Source organism: Stegodyphus dumicola, chromosome 12 (assembly GCF_044657685.1).
Source record: "Stegodyphus dumicola isolate Sdum_Otavi_A_Nest chromosome 12, ASM4465768v1".
Taxonomy (NCBI): domain Eukaryota; kingdom Metazoa; phylum Arthropoda; class Arachnida; order Araneae; family Eresidae; genus Stegodyphus; species Stegodyphus dumicola.
Genome location: NC_140779.1, coordinates 113,505,731 through 113,524,869, shown reverse-complemented (window position 1 = coordinate 113,524,869; position 19,139 = coordinate 113,505,731). Strand labels below are relative to the sequence as shown.

The 19,139-nt window shown below is 31.3% G+C and overlaps 1 protein-coding gene across 2 annotated transcripts in view; it reads left to right on the top strand.

The window, feature by feature from the left end:
* The window catches only part of LOC118189728 (neuroguidin-B-like), a 177,968-nt gene that overhangs the window by 151,616 nt on the left and 7,213 nt on the right, over nt 1–19,139 (top strand). For both annotated transcript variants that reach the window (XM_085806810.1, XM_085806811.1), the window contains exons 14-17: nt 1,696–1,817; nt 6,588–6,643; nt 6,737–6,785; nt 13,258–13,338. In XM_085806810.1, the coding sequence (XP_085662936.1) occupies nt 1,696–1,817; nt 6,588–6,643; nt 6,737–6,785; nt 13,258–13,338 (308 nt within the window). The remainder of the gene's footprint in view (nt 1–1,695; nt 1,818–6,587; nt 6,644–6,736; nt 6,786–13,257; nt 13,339–19,139) is intronic.

Below are 19,139 nucleotides of genomic sequence, written 5' to 3'. Positions count from 1 at the left end.
AAACTTCGTAATCCCACCAAACTGATAACAAAACCTTCTTTTGATGAATATCATCTTTTGATCTTGTTTGAGTAGGTTCACCTGGCCTGCTCCACGATCTTTTCTGCTTGATATTGTTGTAAACAACCCATTTTTCATCGCCAATTATCAGCTGTTTTAAAAATGGATCATTTTCATTATGCTTCTTTAGCAAATCGCAGCTGTTAATGTGTTTCTTTCAGTTCGTGAGGAACCCATGTATCGAGTTTTTTAACATAGCCAAGTTGTTTTAAGTGATTTTCAATGCATGTATGTGATACATGAAGCTTCTCTGCAATCTCACGTGTTGTACTGTGATGATCCGAATTGATTATTGCTTTGATTAGGTCGACCTTTGCTAATCGACCTTTGATTAGGTCGTCATTAACTTTAACTGGACGACCAGAGCGTTTTTCATCTTTGAGTGAAAAATCACCAGAACGAAATTTGGCAAACCAATTTTGACACTGCCTTTAAGGCTTTGTCACCATAAACAGCACATAACTTTTTATGAGTTTGCGATGCGTTTTTCCCTTTGCGGAAATAAAAAAGCAAAATATGATGAAAATGTTCCTTTTGATTTTCCATTTTCAACGAACGCCACACGAAAACTACGCAACCGATCAAAAAACTTTTTTACTGATTGACAGCTGAATTTCCAGCTATCAAATAACAAAATGTGTTTTATGTTTGTACTATGTCTACAACCCTAAAAATTCAACTGAAGCCATCTATGAGTGAAATCCGCAATTACATAGTTGCCAACTCAATACTTTCTTTCCCTGTGAATTATGCAAAGTTCATCAGTGCACCTCCTCTCTGTGTTGCCATTGGTCCTTTACAATGATCTTCTTTGCAAAAGTTCTACACCATTACTTTTCATCATATGTTATTCCAACCCCATTTTTAGTTTTTCAGTGTGCTCATCAATTTGCGCAGGAAAAAGATTAATGTTGTCATTCGAAAATTTTGAAATTGTTTTACTGTAACCATAACTTGGAAAGCTCTATTGCTTTAAATCATCACAATCTCAAACATATGCATGTCTTCAAATAAAAATATCTAACATTTCATTTCTGTTAGTTGAATGGATAGGCCATTAGGGGCTCATATATCAGGGAAATTTTTTTAATGACCACTCTGTGTATTTGGGAAGTAGTGTGAACAAGCTGTTCTACAATAGCATAAGTTAGGAAATCAGAGTGTATTTAAAATAATTTAATGTATAACGAAGTTCATTTGTCACATAAAATTCTTATGTCATTAAATTAATATTCAAAAGGCTTGCATTGGTTTTACCATTCCAAAATTAGTGTTGCTAGTCATTTCACTGTAATTTTATTTTTAGTTCTTAACTTCTGATTTCCTGCACATCCACCAGAGACCAAGAGGTAAAGTCACTAAACACTGTTAGTTTGGTCCAGGGTTTTAGTCCCGATGAATGGGCTCGCACCACGTGCACTTTCATGGTTCTTTCCATGTGTAACATATATGCAAGCCAGTTTCCCTAGAAAGTCTGCCATGAAGGCATCCCTTCCCTTAAAGCAGATAGCCCTAAAGAGTTTTGTCATAATCTCAATAAACCAAACCAAACTTGATATCCTGCTTTAATATAATATGATGATTTATTTTTTAAAGTTAATGCATTTATTGATTTTTATTTATTTGTTTGTTTAGAAGATACCAGTATTGAAGCACGAAAAAAGAAGATATTAGAGCGTTCTCAGAAACGAGCTCTTAGTAGTAGTGTGCTGTATGAATTGCGAAAAGAATATGATACTGGGCCAGAGGAAATAAAGGTACTGAAATAGCCTCTTACTAAGTTAGGGTTTTCTTAAAACAACCTAAAAATGTTAGAATTCTTCACCTGAAATATAGATATTCCTTCTTTCAGCTTTATACATAGTATATAGACCATATGCTATTATTTTATCAAAACAAACTTTAAATGTTTTTGGTTATATGTAACTAATTTTCTACTTCTTTCATAATTTAATCATACACATTGTAAAAATGTTTAATGCAAGATAATTTTTTATTGATTTTATGTGTTTTGGGCTGTGCCATTAAAAACAGTCATTAAACAGGAATTGGACTTCATTGTCATGATGGATTGCTTACTTTTGGATGAATGCAGATTTTTTTATGCATTATGCTGTCCCATGTGTTTGTGTTTTTTGTTACTATTGATTGAAAATGTAATGAAATTTTGTCAATGATTTTTATAATTTAGTTAATTAGTTTCTCAAATAAAATTCAGATTTTAGCCAAGTTATTATTTAATTGTAAATTTTTCTTCAATTTTATTTTACTTGGTTATCTTCTGATCTTATTGCATTGATGCATGGATTGATGTTGTTAGATTTTGATTATCTTGGCAATGTTTTACCTTTCATAAAATTTGAATAACTTGAATTTTCATGAAATGATTGTTTATGCATTCTTTATTAGAGTACATGTTCTTAATTTATCTTCTTGATTCTTAAACAAATGTATATTAATGTATTTTAATATAATTAATATTTGGATTATTATTTAAATATTTCTAAGTATGCATTTATACTGGCTGTATGTCTATATATAAGGCGATAGAATTTTGTGTTTACTTTTTAATGAAAAATATTTTTCACATATCTCAATTCTTCAATCATTTTTAGTCACTGGAATGAACCAGTGATTTGGAAAAAAAAATAATATCTAATATTCCTTTCTAATGTAAAGAAAATCCATGGTAACAAAATGTTTACTATCTTAATATTACTAAAAAATTACAAATTTGTAAATTGGAATTTATCTAAACTTCAAATTACAATTATTTTACTTTATTAGCTTTCTTAGTTTAATTTGAAATATAAGAATATTAATATGAGTATTCTCCTTTAATTATAATTATGTATAATACATGTAATGTATATATATATATATAATATATTTTTTATAATATACTTTCTCAGTATAAGGATATTGTTAAAAAGTACTGGACAGCCCGTGAACTAAGCGCTAATGTTTGGCATTTGTGAAATATGTATTTGTGTGTGTGTGTGTGCAGTAGTTGTTTTCAATTTGAAAAAAGAAAATATAGTGCTTTTCTGCTATTGGGACCAGGCACATCGTCAAATGTTTTGCTCAACTCGCCAAGAGGTTCATAAAATGTTGTCATTTTCCTTTAACAGGGTAATATTTTATAAAGTTAAGGCGCTAATGTCTAGACTGTCAGTTAAAATAGGTGGCACTGTCAAAGTAGATAGAAGTCTGCTACTGGAAAGGATATGACAGTGACGATACAGTGTGAAATGGCAAAATAAATTTTAGTGCAGCATTGGCCCTAATCAATTAGATTCTTATTTAGTGGAGTTTATGAGGTGGCAACTGTGTTCCAAAACACGAATGTTTTCAGATATTTTAAATTATATCCACAGATTTATGCCTCAGCATTACTATTAATTCAGTAAGGCAATTGGCATTTCTTTGAGAAGTTGTTTAATTTTAATTAAGAATTTATAAACTTTCAAATATCTGTTATGTTATTTTTCCTTGATGAAATTTTCTTCAATTTTAACAACATCATAAGTATTTTAGCAATTACTTTTATGCTTCGAATTTTTTTTGCCAAATCATCAGCATTTAGCAATATCTGAATCCAATCCCAGAAACAGAAACATACTGAAAGTGCATAAGCTAGAGTGTCATATTATGGTCATTTTAGTCTTGTGACCCTTTTAATAAATAAATATGCAAAATTTTAATTTGTATGTGTGCAATCTAAAGTTTCAGTTCATATGTTATTTCTTAATATTTTAGATAAAAAAGTTATCCTGTAATATACAAAAGTGGCCGGAAGGAAGAAAAAAATTGCCAAAATTCTGTGACTAAAAATCTAAGAAAGTTATTATACAATTCATGTATTATATAGAAATACATAATACAAAATTTGAATTTTACTCTTTTTTTTTTTTTTTTTTTTTTTTTTTTTTGTAAATAGTGATTTGAAACTAGTGCCTCTAACTTCATGTTTGTAATGCAAAAGATAAGTTTTGCAAATTCATATTTGGGATTTGAACATAGCAGCTCTCTGTAGTAGTATTTGTGCATACTCTCCAAATTTTTAAGTATTCTCAAACAAGAATTGATTTTTTTTATCTTACTCAACTACAGTCAAAAGTCGTTAATCCGGACTCGTCGGGACTTCGGCGATTCCGGATTATCGATTTTTCCGGATTATAGATCATCAGTTTAAATCTCGTAAGATGGCATGCAGAAATTCTAAAATTAAAAATATGAAACCGTAATTTATGAAATAAAGAACAATTATGATCTAAAGGGTATCAAAATTTGCAAAAAGAAAAAGCTTAATATTTATTTGTTTACTTTATTAAACATTTCTTTCAATGTAAGTTGTTTAAGTTTTGCTTCGTTTCATGTGATAATACTTTCTCTTTAATTCTATTAAACAGACATAATTTCTTGTTCAGTTACAAAGTTCCGCTGTTCAAGTCCTATAATTGCTGTGTCTAGAACACCGATTAATTTGTCAATCGAAATTTTTTCGTTTTCAATAACCTCTGTCACTTTCTTCGCTATCGAAAGCGAATTATAATGACGAGGAACTTGTTTTAAATCATATCAAAGACGGAGCATATCAAGATGAAATGCTACATTTGGTAAGGAATTATGAGCCAAATAAAATAAAAACATCTGCGCTGAAGATAAGGATAGTGTTGACAGATCAACTTCCAATTCATTACGCGCCCGCCGCGGCGATCCCCCCGCCGAGCAGCGTGAAATTGATAAACAGATTTCGAATTTCAAAACATACTTTCGCTTTAGATCCTTTACATATTAACAAATATATATCGGAAATTCTATTTGATATAATCGAAAGTTTAAGCTTACTTTTATAAAATTGCTCTTACAGTCTGCAAAAAATAATAAGCCGGATCCAATTCGAAAATTAAGGAACAACGCAATCATCAACATTAACTGAAATAGATAATTAGATAATTTTAGCTTATACGTCCATTATACATAAAACGCGCACGCGAAAACGTATTCTGCACTTGCGCACACTCATATGAGCAGTCGTAAAAGGTCTTACGCGCACGCGTAAACGCCAATGTACATGTGTCAACGCGGCGCATGCGCAGAAAGTTTTTAGTTTTGAGGTCCGGATTATAGATCATTCCGAATTATGGGCGTCCGAATTAACGACTTTTGACTGTATTGAAAATGCTTTCCTTACTCTCTTTCCCTCTGCGAGAGATCAGTATATAAATTTAAATTTCTCTTAGTTTTGGCAAATACATCTTATGTTTGAAATTGTTAAAGTTTGAATGTCTGCCTTATTTGGCTCACATTTAAATTGAAACTTTTGAAAACATGTTTAGTTTTTCAGTTATTTTATCCCCCTCTTAAACACCTTCTCTATATAGTGGGATCTGAAAATGTGAAGACTTGCTGCATTAAATCTAATAGAGCTAATAGAGTTATAATACTAAAACAGGTTCAATTCTGCAATCCTTCTTAGAGGTCTTTTAAAGATTTCTTAAATCCATTCTTTGAGTAAACTTTGAGATCAAAATCATTGTGTTTTAACTTTTCTTTACTGGAAATGGTCTGTCATTTAGTGAGCATGCTATCTCAATAAATAGTTGAAGTTGCATCCCAGGAAAAAATTATCCTTAATGTAAGAATATCTGAAGTATAACATGCCTTTGGTGTAATCTTTCTAGAATTTCAGCTTGCGCTGATAATTTCTTGACTTCCACATAATTATGTATACTTAATTTCCACATGGCAAAAAAGTGCTATTTTGAATTTATGATTTCTCTATTTTGTTGAGAGATTTTCAACAATTGCTTGCCTTCTTCATTTACAGAAAAAATCTTAGTTTTTTTGTTGTTATGGAAAAAAATATTTTAGACCTGTACAAACCCTGCTTCATCATCAATGACACATGGACTCAGAAACGCTTTTAAAGTTAATTAGTTTTCAAATCATTTGATCTGTTGGCTTATGAAATTATAGCAACTTGCTTATTATTATTTCAGAAACTAACAGTAAATGTCAGTGTTATCTGAAAATATTCAAATGAGGCAGAATGTTGCATAATAAGTTTTCTACAACATTCATAATTATTCATTAATTATTTTCTGAAACAGGTACAGAAATTTATGTGCCGCTCGACCCACGTAATTTTTCACATTGCTAACTAGAAACATCCAACATAGTGCAATAAGATGTACTAGAGGAATTATGTAATGTAATTGAGACCTGCTTCTCAGTGCTTGGGGATTGGGTAAAATATATTTGAACAGTTCAGTGGATCTGTAGTACATGCATGGCCACTCTCAATCTCTGAATTGTTTGGATCATGTTGTATGTATATGTACATGCATTTTTAAAATTGATTTACTGCATTGTTTATTATGGCAAAGCTGCTAAAAGTTATCTGCATATTTTTATGAAAAAGAAAATATTCTTGTTGTAGCAAAATGTACAGATGTTTACATAATGATTATTTTTAATTATAGATAACTTTAGACATCTTTTTATAAAAGTATATTTTATAGGAAATGATTGATCCACATAAAATTAAGTTGAATGAAGAAATGAAAGAAAGAACCAGGTAATATTTTACATAATAATATATTTGTTTGAAGATTTTTTTTAATATTATACCAGTTTTTCACAATAAATTTATGTATTTTTATGATTTTAGATATGAAGAAGAATACATGCTGCGTTTGCCAATGACAAAGAAACAAAGGGTAATTTTTTATCATTATTTCTTAATTTAGTAAACTTCCATAATAATGGGAAACTTACTTGTAAATATATGAAATACTTACATTTGCACTGCTTCTTAAAATTATCTTTACGTTGTAGTAATCCTTCCTTTTATTTATTAACTAAGTGTAGAGGAACCTAGTGAACTAATAAGAGAATAGTTGCTTAAGTTCATAAACAGAAACGTCAAACTCAAGAAGGCTTAATTGCTCAGACTAAAGGTGTACAGTTGGTCCATTTCTCAGGATGTACAACAAACCTTCCACTTTTGCTTAAACTCAAAAAGTTTTTAAATAAGAACTTAACTAATGTCTAGCTAAAGAGATTTAACCAAAGCTAGCACAGTTTTAAGTAGTTAGGTCCTAAATATCGAATTAGCTAGCAAAGCTATCAAGGGCCCATAATACAGCCGAGCGTAGTAATAGCTTAGAGAGACGTGGCCAGAAGGCAAACATGCACTAGTCAGAAACTCTGATTCTCTCTCTCGAAGTCAGTGGAACTTCGATTTGAATACCTCTCCTTCTCATTTGCATTTAATGTGATTATAAAAACACATTCTGGGAAGGAATTTGTAAGCTGAAATTAGGAAAGGAGCTTTAAAATAACTGCTATAAACTTAGTGTTGTTTTTAAAATTTTAGTTCTTGAGAGTTCTTTAGAAAGAACCTTGAGAGATAAATGCAGCGATATGTGTAGAACCAATGTTCTCTGCTACAGAAGTGTAAATTGCATTAAGTAGAAAACATAAGATTTAGTCGGTTACTTTCTTTCAATTTAACAAAATGGATGAACATATTGTGTCAGACTATAACATATTAGTGAAATTAGACAATGGACAACATATGAATGTACTTGACTGGTGCAACATGATTTAAGCCTGTTTCACAGTCCATTCATACAGGCAGGTACTTGCCGATGTAGAAAGATTTTCCGGAATGCTTAGATAGATTCCTATTTCCACTGTGCAGTTCCTTGTTAGGACTCTATGTATCACATTTCTGCACCATGCTCGAGAGAAGTCTCTCTCTTTGTCAGGAGGACTTTTCCATTCACCTTTTCTGCTCAGCACACTCATGAACGGGAGGAATTCAAATTTTCAACACTTTCCCTTTATGAGCTGAAAAAGAGAACAAAACAAAAACAATATTCATTAGTTAAAGTTCAAGTTCTAATTGATTCATGCATTTCCTATGTTTATCTCTGGCAAGATTCTTCATTAAGGCCCGTCTACACGTAGCGATTTTCTCGGCCGACAATATCTGAGATAGCTCGCCTGTCCACACGGAACGATTTTCTCGTCAGTACAGGAATTCACTCAGCCAATCACTATGAAAGAAGTGTTCCCGCCCTCTACAGCGTAACACCATCTACAATTTGTAAACAAAACTTACGGTGGTGTCAAATAATCAAAATAATGGATGACTATTTTAAATTGCTACTATAGATACAGCTACAATTTTGAACTTAGCTACTGCTACAGAAGGGGAAAAAATGCATTTGGACCAGAAATTGGGTCAAACAACGAGAAATTCATAGTGCCTTCGTAATTCCCTGCTCCGGGAGTTGCGTATTGAAGATACAATACAATTCGGAAAGTATTTACGGATGATGCTGTGTGATTTTGATTTTTTGCTAAATTTAGTTTGCAGGAAAATTTAAAAAAAAAAAAAAGTTTTTCTTTTGTGTACTGAGTACACAGGTTACTCCTTTTTTAGTTTATTTATTTATTTTTAAATTTCACTTTCTGGCACTCCTATTTGTGCATTTAAATTTTGAAATAATAAAATAACCATGTTTCAGAAAAAATAAATAGCTATTGTGCTTTAAATCAAAACCTTTATTAATGAATAAATAGACAATAATATCATGAATATCAAACCAATATGAGTAAAAAGTATTAATAAAGAATAAAGATAAAGAATAAAGATTACTACATTACAAAGCAACAGTGTAATTTCAGTGCAAAAATTTTAAATAAGAAATATCATAAAGGTGCAAAGTCTTAAGTAGTATATTTATTGAACATTAAAAAACTAATATCAGCATAATTAGATAACTAATACAGTCTGAAAACTATGATTATATGGCTCTATCAGTTAATCAGCGAATAAAATTTAGCAATATTAAATTAAATTTTTGTGTAATTTGCTTTCGCAAAATTCAATTAACACAAAACTGAGTTTGACTTTTGACTTTCTTTTGATTAGTAGATCTAAAACATGTGCCAACGGCCATTCGAAAAATAAAAAGAAAGACGTTAAAATTCAATAAAAATACCCCACCCGTAGGCGAAAAAATAAAACGTGACTTTAAAGTCATGCAGTTCGAATTTAGTGATGGAGAAACTAAATTAAAAAGTTCTTCCAAGCGCAGAAAGTCCAAAACTAAGGGTGAGGGATCGAACCCACGATCTCGACGTACAGAGAAAAGTTAGTCAGCTCTTTACCACTAGGCTACGATCGCTCATGTAGGAACTGTCAGAAAAGCTATGTACTTCGTCACCTGATTAACTCTCATTTTCGGCGAAGTCAATTTAGTCTCTGCGCTGCTTTATTCTCGACTGGAGATTTTGCTTTTTGAATTTTTCCAATAAGTGCGACCACAGTTTCAAGTAGTTTCTGAATATTTTCATCTAGTACTCATGACATGGCATCATTAATAGTTTTGGGAACTTTTCTTGTGGGAGTTAAAGTCATTTTCACCCGGAATTAGAAAATATTTGAATATATAAAGTAATGGGGAAGATTCTTTTATCAAAATAAAAGAATCCCTTAATTTTTTATTTTTAAAATTTACATTATTCGTGTGCCACAACACAACATTTTCTCTATAGAAATCTATTAGTTGAAAAATTTGAATTTCGCTCCAACGAAATGCAGCCATGTTTATTATTCCAAATGAGGAGAAAAGCACGTGATCACTCAAAGCAATCTTATTGGCTAGAGACCCCGATTTTATCATACGCTAGTGAGCAGTGAACACCAGTTCTGAAATCGCGGCAGAGAACATGACCGATTTTTGGCGCATATGCAGATCCTTAAAATTGTTGCTCTACGAGAAAATCGCTACGTGTAGACGGGCCTTTAAATTATCGCATAGCATTTCTATTGTAGACACATGCTTAATGTTAATTTTTTTTATTGTCATATAACTCTCTTATGTAATGAAACCAAGTATCGATGTTTTGTTCAAGTGTGAAACTGGACTTTTAGTGAAAACTGGATTTTTCTCTAAATGTTGTGCACTTTGATTGTCATTGTACAATACAGTTAATTCTGTTACCTTTTCCGAAATACCTCACTCTTTTTATAGCAACCGCAAATGCATCGCTTCTTTTGAAGCTTCAGTTAACACTGTGTATTATGCTTCAGCGCTTGATAGAGCTACAATTCTTTGCTTGCGTGTTTCCCAAGAAATTGGGCTTCCTCCTAATATGAAACTACAGGCACTAAATGATTTCCTATCGAGAGTATTTTCGGCCCAATCCTCGTCTACATAACATGTAATATTTTCATTTGTTTTCCGATAAGTTATCTTCACGTTTATCATAGATTTAAGATATTGTAGTACGCGTTTTGCTTGAATTCAGTGAAAATATTTCGGGTTACTATTAAATTGATTAAGTCTGCTAACGGAATTTGCAATGTCAGGTCGTGTAGATACAGCTAAGTAAATTAAGGATCCAATTAATGATTGATACTTAATTTTGTCTACTTTTTTATTTTCTTTGGCGATGCTTGATGATTGCATAATTTAATGTTGGGATGTAATGGTGTTGATATGGTTTACATTCTTGCATATCGTACTTAGCCAAGAGTTCTCTTATGTATTGAGTTTGGCTAATTGATACATTTTCATTATGTTCAATGTTAATTCCTAAACACTGTTTTATTTTACCCAAATTCCTCATTTGAAAAGTTTTGCTGAGAGTTTTCTTAATATGTATCATGAAAGATTCACTTTTAGTCAGAATTATTAAATCATCTACATAAATAGCGATTATGATACAGTCATCTGTTCTTTTTTGAACATATATGCAGTTATCTGACATTAAGTTTTCTCAAAGTTTCATCTAATTTCATATTCCAGCTTCTTCCTGCTTGCTTAACCTTGCAGCACGCGCGTATGTGCAAAATTTATGACAAATTCAGTTTTTAATGCACATTTTTTGTATATTGAAGCTGAGACCTCTGAAAGTCATTTCTATTCCTTCTGGTCTACCCTTCTGCACATCACAGAATGTGCCAACAGGAAGTCATTCGACTTTTTTTTTTAAAAAAATGGGCTTTTGTGCTTACATGGCAGCTTTTTCATAAAATTTAGACACGCACGTAGTCATGTTTTAAAATTTGGAAAATATATTTTTCTCAAATATTTTGTAATTTTGTATTATTTTAATTTGAATACATTTGGCTCTGTAAATTTTGTATCCGTTTTCATGGCAAAAAAATATGTGCAACCAGCTGATTTTGCTCGGATTCTTCAGGAATTATGTGATGAAAAAAAGGAAGACAAGGAAACCTTTGGATGGGAGAACAATAGCGATTTCCATTCCTTGTTTTCTTTTATTTCTATTTTTTAGTAATAAATAAAAACATCAAATTTAGTTTAAAGTGTGTTTTTGTAACTAGTAAGAAGTAAATTTCCTTGCAGAAGTAAGTAATGCTAAACTTACTTTTTTTCCTACCAAGATGTTTTCCTTTTTTATTGTCTATACTTGTCTCTGGTGAATATTAAAATTAGCTATGACTTTAAAATATAATTATTAAATAATAAATTAAAAATTTTCTATAATAAAATAGGTCATTGCATTTTCATCTCACAAACATAAGAACTTAAAAATAATTTACTTATATTTGAATGTGATATCATTTGTATTTTGCAATAATAATATTAATATTTTATTTCCTAGCAAATTTATTATCAATATTCACCCATTTCTGTCGTTTTTCGTGCCAAAAACGGTAAAATAACGGATGTCGTAAAAAATACGATACACACATGCTCATGTAAAATTGCCACCCTCGCGGGCTGGAAGGTTAAATCTGTAGATTGACTTTTTCAGCTTGCAGACTTTGCCTTCACGAAACCTTCTGGTTGAGAGGGGAAGATCTCTTCATCAATTTTTCCGTCCAGATAAGCTGTTTGAACATCCATTTGATGTATTTTCAGGTTGTATTCGGCAGCTAAAGTGAGCAATGTTCATACAAAGTTGTAGCGAACTACGGGTGAAAAGGTTTCCGTATAAGTTGTTCCATACTTTTGCAAGCATCCTTTGACAATGAGTCTGGCTTTTTACCGGTCAACCGTACTGTTCGCTTTATTCAGAATACCCATTTGCAACCAATGTGTTTTCTATTTTCTGGCAAATCGGATAATTCCCACAGATTGCTCTTCATTAATGAATTGTATTTTTCTTGCATATCTGTTCTCCAATTATCTGCATCTGGATAAAGCTTCTTCTATAATTTCTGGATCCGCAAAAATTTCAGAATTTACCAAATTAGCGTGTTTTTGGTGATAGATTTTTTTTTTTTATGAACTCTGACCTTGAATTGTGTTTTCTTCGGCTTCTGCTATTCCTTCATGTGGCATTTCAGAATGTTCTTCAGCAGGAACAAATTCTCTGAATTCCTGTTCACCTTCAGTTGAAGTTTTCGAGCTTGTTTCAGATTTCAAGTAAAGCTGGATGATTATTTCTTAAAAGTGAAACATTGATGAAATAAACTGGCCAGACAAATCTTACAAGTTGAATTCTAGTGAATAGACCTGAGAAAATTAGTGCAATTCTTTTAGAAATTTCAATACTTCGAACACCATATTGATCGGAGAATAAAAGTTATTTCTTCATAAGTTCTAAGTAAATCCCTTATAAGAACATAAAATCACATTGTGATATTTGTGTATGAGTTAGGAGGTGTCATATTCTTTTTTAATTAAAAAAATTCTCTGTTTAAGTTCAAGGTTACTCCCCCCCCCCAATATTTTTTTCAATATTATTTGTTTTGTAGTACAATTTTATGCTGTTTGCATTAATATATTAACATTCAATTTTTATTTTTTTTATTTTTATGTTATGAGGCTATGTATTACTCCTAATAGAATTCATTCAGTTTAGTTCATTAGTGTTTAAGCTGATACTTTCTGCATATAAAGAAAAGGTATAAAGTGTAAATTGCATAATTAATACCTCTAAAACACAGGTACAATTTACTTTTTAATGTAAATTTTAAATACATACATTATCTAGGAATGAATAAATTCCATATCATAATATTCTTCATAATCATATGTAAATTTTTACAGTTTTATACAGTGTTATAGTTACGAATAAATTTGACAATATTTATGTAATTCTAAGTTTAAGTTGAATTAATTGTAAATTTTTCAACAATATAAATCTTAAATGTTTCTCAGTATATACTCATATTTCTGTATTTGTGTTTCTTTATAGCATGAAGCAAGGCAACTAACAACAGTTTCAAATTTTAACACAAAATTTGATGATATTTCTGCTTTAGAAATGAGACCAGATGTAAGTTTCCTGTCAAAAGTAATCTGTATTTTTGTGTATACTTTATGAATGTTTTCAGAATTAATGATGATGTAATCAGGGCTGCCATGCTACCTGGAAAACCAGAAAAAGTCAGGAAGTTTAAATATTTTAGTCAAAATCTGAAAAAGTTAGTGAATTTCATGCGGCAATCCCCAAAAAAGCAAGTTTTGCACCAATGTTGGAAGCGATCACTTTCTTGGCACGTTATGTTGCATGAGCATCATTCAGGCTGCTGGCATAGAGCCATTTTTTGCAGCTCCAATCAAATTGTCTTTTAGAAAGGCAAAGTAAGTTTCCAGTAACCTCAAGAATAGAGAGACTCGCATGTGCATGTGCAGTGCATGTTAAATGAAAGAAAATATCTTCCCGTTCATATATAAAACAAAATTGGTTTAATCTTAGTACACACAGGATTTGGTGACATTGTGAGGAGCAGTAAATGGGTCATTTTGGTGTTGGTGACAATTTTCAAAATCGTGCCAAGGCCTTAGCGTATACTACGATTTTACAGTAAAATTCTTTAAACTTTTTTTTTCTCTTTTTAATAAATGCCTTACTTGTCATTTTGCAGTAAAAGAAAAGAAAAACAGTAATCAGTCATCTAAGCTAACTGTTTAATATAACTATAGTCACCAAAATATATTGATTAATGTAAATCAGTTTTTAAGTAATTAACTTTATTTTAATGTTATTTGTACCATTTAAAGTGGCTTCTTCCCTCTAAATTTATTTATTATTAGTTAATAATACTTTCAAATTTCAGGCAATTTTCTCTGGCATAATCCTGAAACTAATTTTACCAATATGATGACATACTATCCCGAAATATAATAGACATACTTTTGCTTATATATGCTGCTAAATAAATATAAAATACCTGAATTTATTTTAAAATATCATTAAATAGATTTCTTTCTTTCATTTAGCTGCAAAATATCTGCAAAAAAAAGAAATTTTTTTATCCAGATTGGCAGATTCTAATCTCAGTCTTCAGTGGAGAAAATGACTCCTAATATAGTTATAATAGCAATGCTTTGAGGATTATGTATTATATATATATATATATATGTAAGTCATATGTAATTAGCAAATTTTTGTGTTTCCAAGTGGTACTATAATTAATTTACCTCTCAGCATAACCGATGGGCACTACGCAGATAGACTGGAATTTTCTTAAAACACACCTGGAAAAGTCAGGGAATTTCTATCTCCTGTTTGAGTGGCAACCCTGTGTAATAAACTACATTGTGATAATGGTAGCACTGGTTCTGATTTTTAGTGTATGATTAGAAATAGACCATATGATTAGAAACCCATTTAAATAAAATTAAAAGAGTGAAAAGAAGTTGATTAAAATAATTGGTTTATTATGTACCTTATTTATAGCACTTGTTTGCTTGTTAATATTAACACTGAATTAAATAATAAGGAAAAGATATATTATTGAGTTGGCAAGAAAGTAATTTCAATTTACCAAATAGACAGTTTGTATGTTCATTTTGTTATTCTGTCAATCTTATGTTTTTTTTTTTTTTTTTTTTTTTTTTTTTTTTTATTTGGCAGCTGTCACTTTTAAGTTGCTATAGAAAGAAGTTCCGAGTATTCTTATTTATAACTGTTAGTTTACTGTCAGTTTTAACATGGAGGCAAAAATAAAGATTTTCAACTTTTTTTTTTTTTTTTTTTTTTTTTTTCCCCTCATTGAGGCTTGCAAAGAGATATATGAAGTTTATGGTATTGATTCCTTAACAGAATGCATGTGTCAGAATTGGTTTAAAAAATTCTGTGTGGCAGAATGGCAGAATTTTCTGTTGAAAATTACCAGTGTTCTGGCTGACCTTCTGAAGTTGATGATGACAATTGAACAGCCACAATTCATCTGAATTGTCATGTAACTGTGGGGGAGATTGCAAAAAAGTTGAACACCGTTATTACACACAACAATTTAAAATCATATGTCTTGGACTCATTACACAAAAATTACACTTCTGTATTCACACAAAGAATCAATATTTGGGATGCCCATTTTCAATGTAATGCAGTCAACCTTTTTTTAAAAAAAAATTATCACTAGTGATGAAAAATTGATCTTCTACATTAACATTAAGTGAGAAAGATTAGGGTCCAAGCATGATGAAATAGCACAAATCAATGACAGTGTGAGGCCTTTAACATATTTAGCACATGTGTTTGAAATTACTGGAGCTTTGTTAGGAAGTGATGTCCCATCTGTCGTATAGCGCTGACCTTGCATCATCATCATCAAATGTTTTAAATGGTAAAAATTTCAGCAATGGTGATGACCTCAAATTGCATTTGGTTGAGTTTTTTGCTGGTAAACCAGAAGACTAGAAGTTGTATGAGTGTAGAATCATGAAGTTCACAGAAAAATGGCAAAAGGTCATTGAACAGAATGAAAGATATTTGACTTTTTATTTTATTTTATTATTATTATTTTTTTTTTAAGAAACTAAGATTACTTTCTTGCCATTCCAATATTTTATTTATCATAAATTATTTTAGACCTCTTAATTTAAAAAAAAAAAAAAATTTGCATTTTATGACTTGCGTTACAATAAAATTTGTTATGCATTTAAGCAGTTATTCATTTGACATTAAAAGCAGGTAGATAATTTCAGCCTTTGTTTGCTAAATCTAAAAAAATGCACCTTTTTAAATAATGATTTTTTTAAATTATAGGCCACTTTTTGAAACCATTAGTTTATAAATTAAGATTGAATTATTATTTATACAAATTTTATTTTTTTATCAATTGCTTCATAAGAAGAATGTCAATTAAGTACAAAAATCATACTGCCAGGAGATTAAAAATGGCAAAATAATCATTAAAGTGTTTTAATGCATAACTTGTATTAATACGTATATATAATTTTAATTTATGTGCATATATTAATACTTTGAAAACCGAAGCCTTCAATAGTCTATATGTTAAAATACCGAACCACCTGAAAGGGTTTTCAACAGTCACAAACAATTTCCTCCCCTCCCTATCCATTAATGCGCAAAGAGTGAAGATTTCAAATGACATCCTTTCTACTTCTAACAAATAAAGATAAGAAACCACAAATGAATCCTTTCGGGACAAGCTCCATGTAGTTAATTAATACAATGCATTTGGGAAAACTGTACCTACTACTACATAGCTTCGGGGAGGGAAGAAAACAACATTAAAATTTCAGTCAGTTGGCATCGTTTGGATGAAAGACCATCTGGGCCTGTATGGTCTGCAAAGAGTTAAATATGATTGTGCTAATCCCTATTTTTCTTTTTATTGTCTATATATAACAAGTATCCAGATTTTGTCAATATATTGGATTATAACAAGTTGTACTTTAAATAATTGCCTCAAATATGGTAACATCATATCATTTATATGTTGGGCTTTATTATTTTGTCACATGTTCACAAAATCTGATTTGCTATTCACAAGATGTGCAAATTCATGTTCAAGTTCTCAGAACATGATCTTTGTAAATTTACTTTTAGGTGCATTTATGGTATTATAAATTTCAATAAATCTAATTATGCTAAATATAATAATTTACTCAAATATCTTAACTGAAATTTCATCAAAATAAAAACTTATATGCTAAAAGTCTGGGGTTTCCTAAATAAGTACACTGCTGGCTATTGTAACTGCAACATCATGAATGAAAGCTCTTTGTAGAATCATATATTTATTTTACAAATACATTATACTGAAAGGATGAAATGATTAAAATTTCAGGTAATTTTGAAGTGCATGTATCAGTATCCCAAGCAGCCACCTCTGTCAATATTAGTAGCTATTATACAGCTGTGGCTGGGCATTGTAATTACTATTGTTTTAGGCCATTTAACTTTAATATAGTGTCAGAGTTCATCTGTTACATTGGCAGGTGGGTATTGTGTGGCTCTTTTCTGCAACCATTGACCAGATGTTTTCAGTTGGTGAGAAATCTTAAAAATGCACTAGCCAGAACAAAAGAAGTCTCTGTTTATTGAAAGAAAATAAGACAGCCTGGACAACTTGCAGTTTTACACTGTTCTGTTGAGGGGGGGGGGGTCGACAAAGGCCTCAAAGATATGGCACAGACAGATATATGCATTGAAACATTGGTAATGTAATGGTGGCTGGTAAAAGTATTGGTTATGCAGGCTAGAGGTGAAAGAAATGTGTAAATAATGACACTCATACCTACTGGGACTGCTGGTTATTTTTGGATTCGGTGCAGTTTGTTAGCCATAAGACTGATTTCACATTAGTTTTGGGGCTGGTCTGTGCCCAGGGTATATTATCCCATACTATGAATCTAAATTTTGGGGCAGTACAGTAATGAATAATGCTAGTTTCCTGTATCATCTCCATTTATGCCTGCCGAATAGATATGGCCATCAGGATTCATCAAAAATAATGCAGGATTCATCAAAAATAATGGCATCCTACTACTAATCCATTCATGTGCATCACTGAACTGATTTCTATGCTCTTGTGTCAAATGATGCTGAAAACAGATGTCTGGGCTGTGTAACATGTCCCTTTTCCTGGCCCAGGCTACACAATTTTTCTGTATAACTTGTTGCCTTGATGCAGATAAGATGTCTGCTATTTCAACCATTAGTAAGTAGTAACCATTAAGATCTGGCCATGCTTCTTTTGCTGAATCCATTGACTGCAGATTCTCATAACAGTCATTGTATCTCAACCAGTCTGAAAAGTAAGTGTGTGGTACAGTAACCAGCAGGCTTTGTAGGTTGCGATTCTTCTGTGACCTAATTTTGAGATGTGCTTATATGAGTGGTAAATTTTTACATTATGGTAACTTGTCGAAACTTTGGCGACCAACCCTGCTACAGCAACCTGCTAGTTTTTTTTTTTTTTTTTTTTTTTTTTTTTTTGAGCCATTTTGTTTTCACAAAGTAAAGGCTTCCCCTTTCCCCCCCCTCAACATTTTTTCCAACAATCTGCTAGCCGAATTCCGCTTATGCTACAACTTTTATGCAACAAAAGTACTTAATCATGACGAAGATTAGGTGCGAAATTGGGTGAAAGTGTAGAATCGCCCACTGCTAGCCGCATTTTTAAGAATTGCATATACACTGTATCCATGTACACGTCAACCTATTTTCACTTAAAAAAAATCCCAGAATTGCACAAAAATGGCATTGCGCACACTCTTGACTTTATCCATATACACATCAGCCTATTTTCACTTAAAAAGTCAAAGCAAATTGACAAAAATCAAATTCTTCGTACTCTTGTAAAAAGCGCCAAACAAATAAGTGGGCGATTCTGCACTTTAGCAGCAAAATTGTTTCTAAGTGCTTATTAGTTAAAATCCCCATTGGAATTTTCCAGAAAATGTCACATTACATGTCTCATAATCTCTCATTTCTCAGAGACAAAATAATCTGTCATTCGAACTGTGTACTTCTCAGATTATTGCTAAAGTCCTAGCTGGTAACCTTTATCGCCTTACCAAAATGTCGCCAAACTACCTGTTACCATATTCTAAAGATTAGCCATATGAGTTTCTGTTTCTTACATAAGGTATGGCATGACTTCTAAAACCAATAATGAGAAGTTTTATTTCAAGATAAAAACTGTGCATTTCAGTCTGTCTTTCTGTGCTGTTTTGAAGAATTGGGTGCATTGCTTTTGCATATAAAATGTGCATGTCATGAAATACTAATCATTTACATACATCAACATGTTCTACCTTTCATGTAATTGATTTTGTATATAAAGTCAAAAGTCTTTAATCCGGACTCGTCGGGAC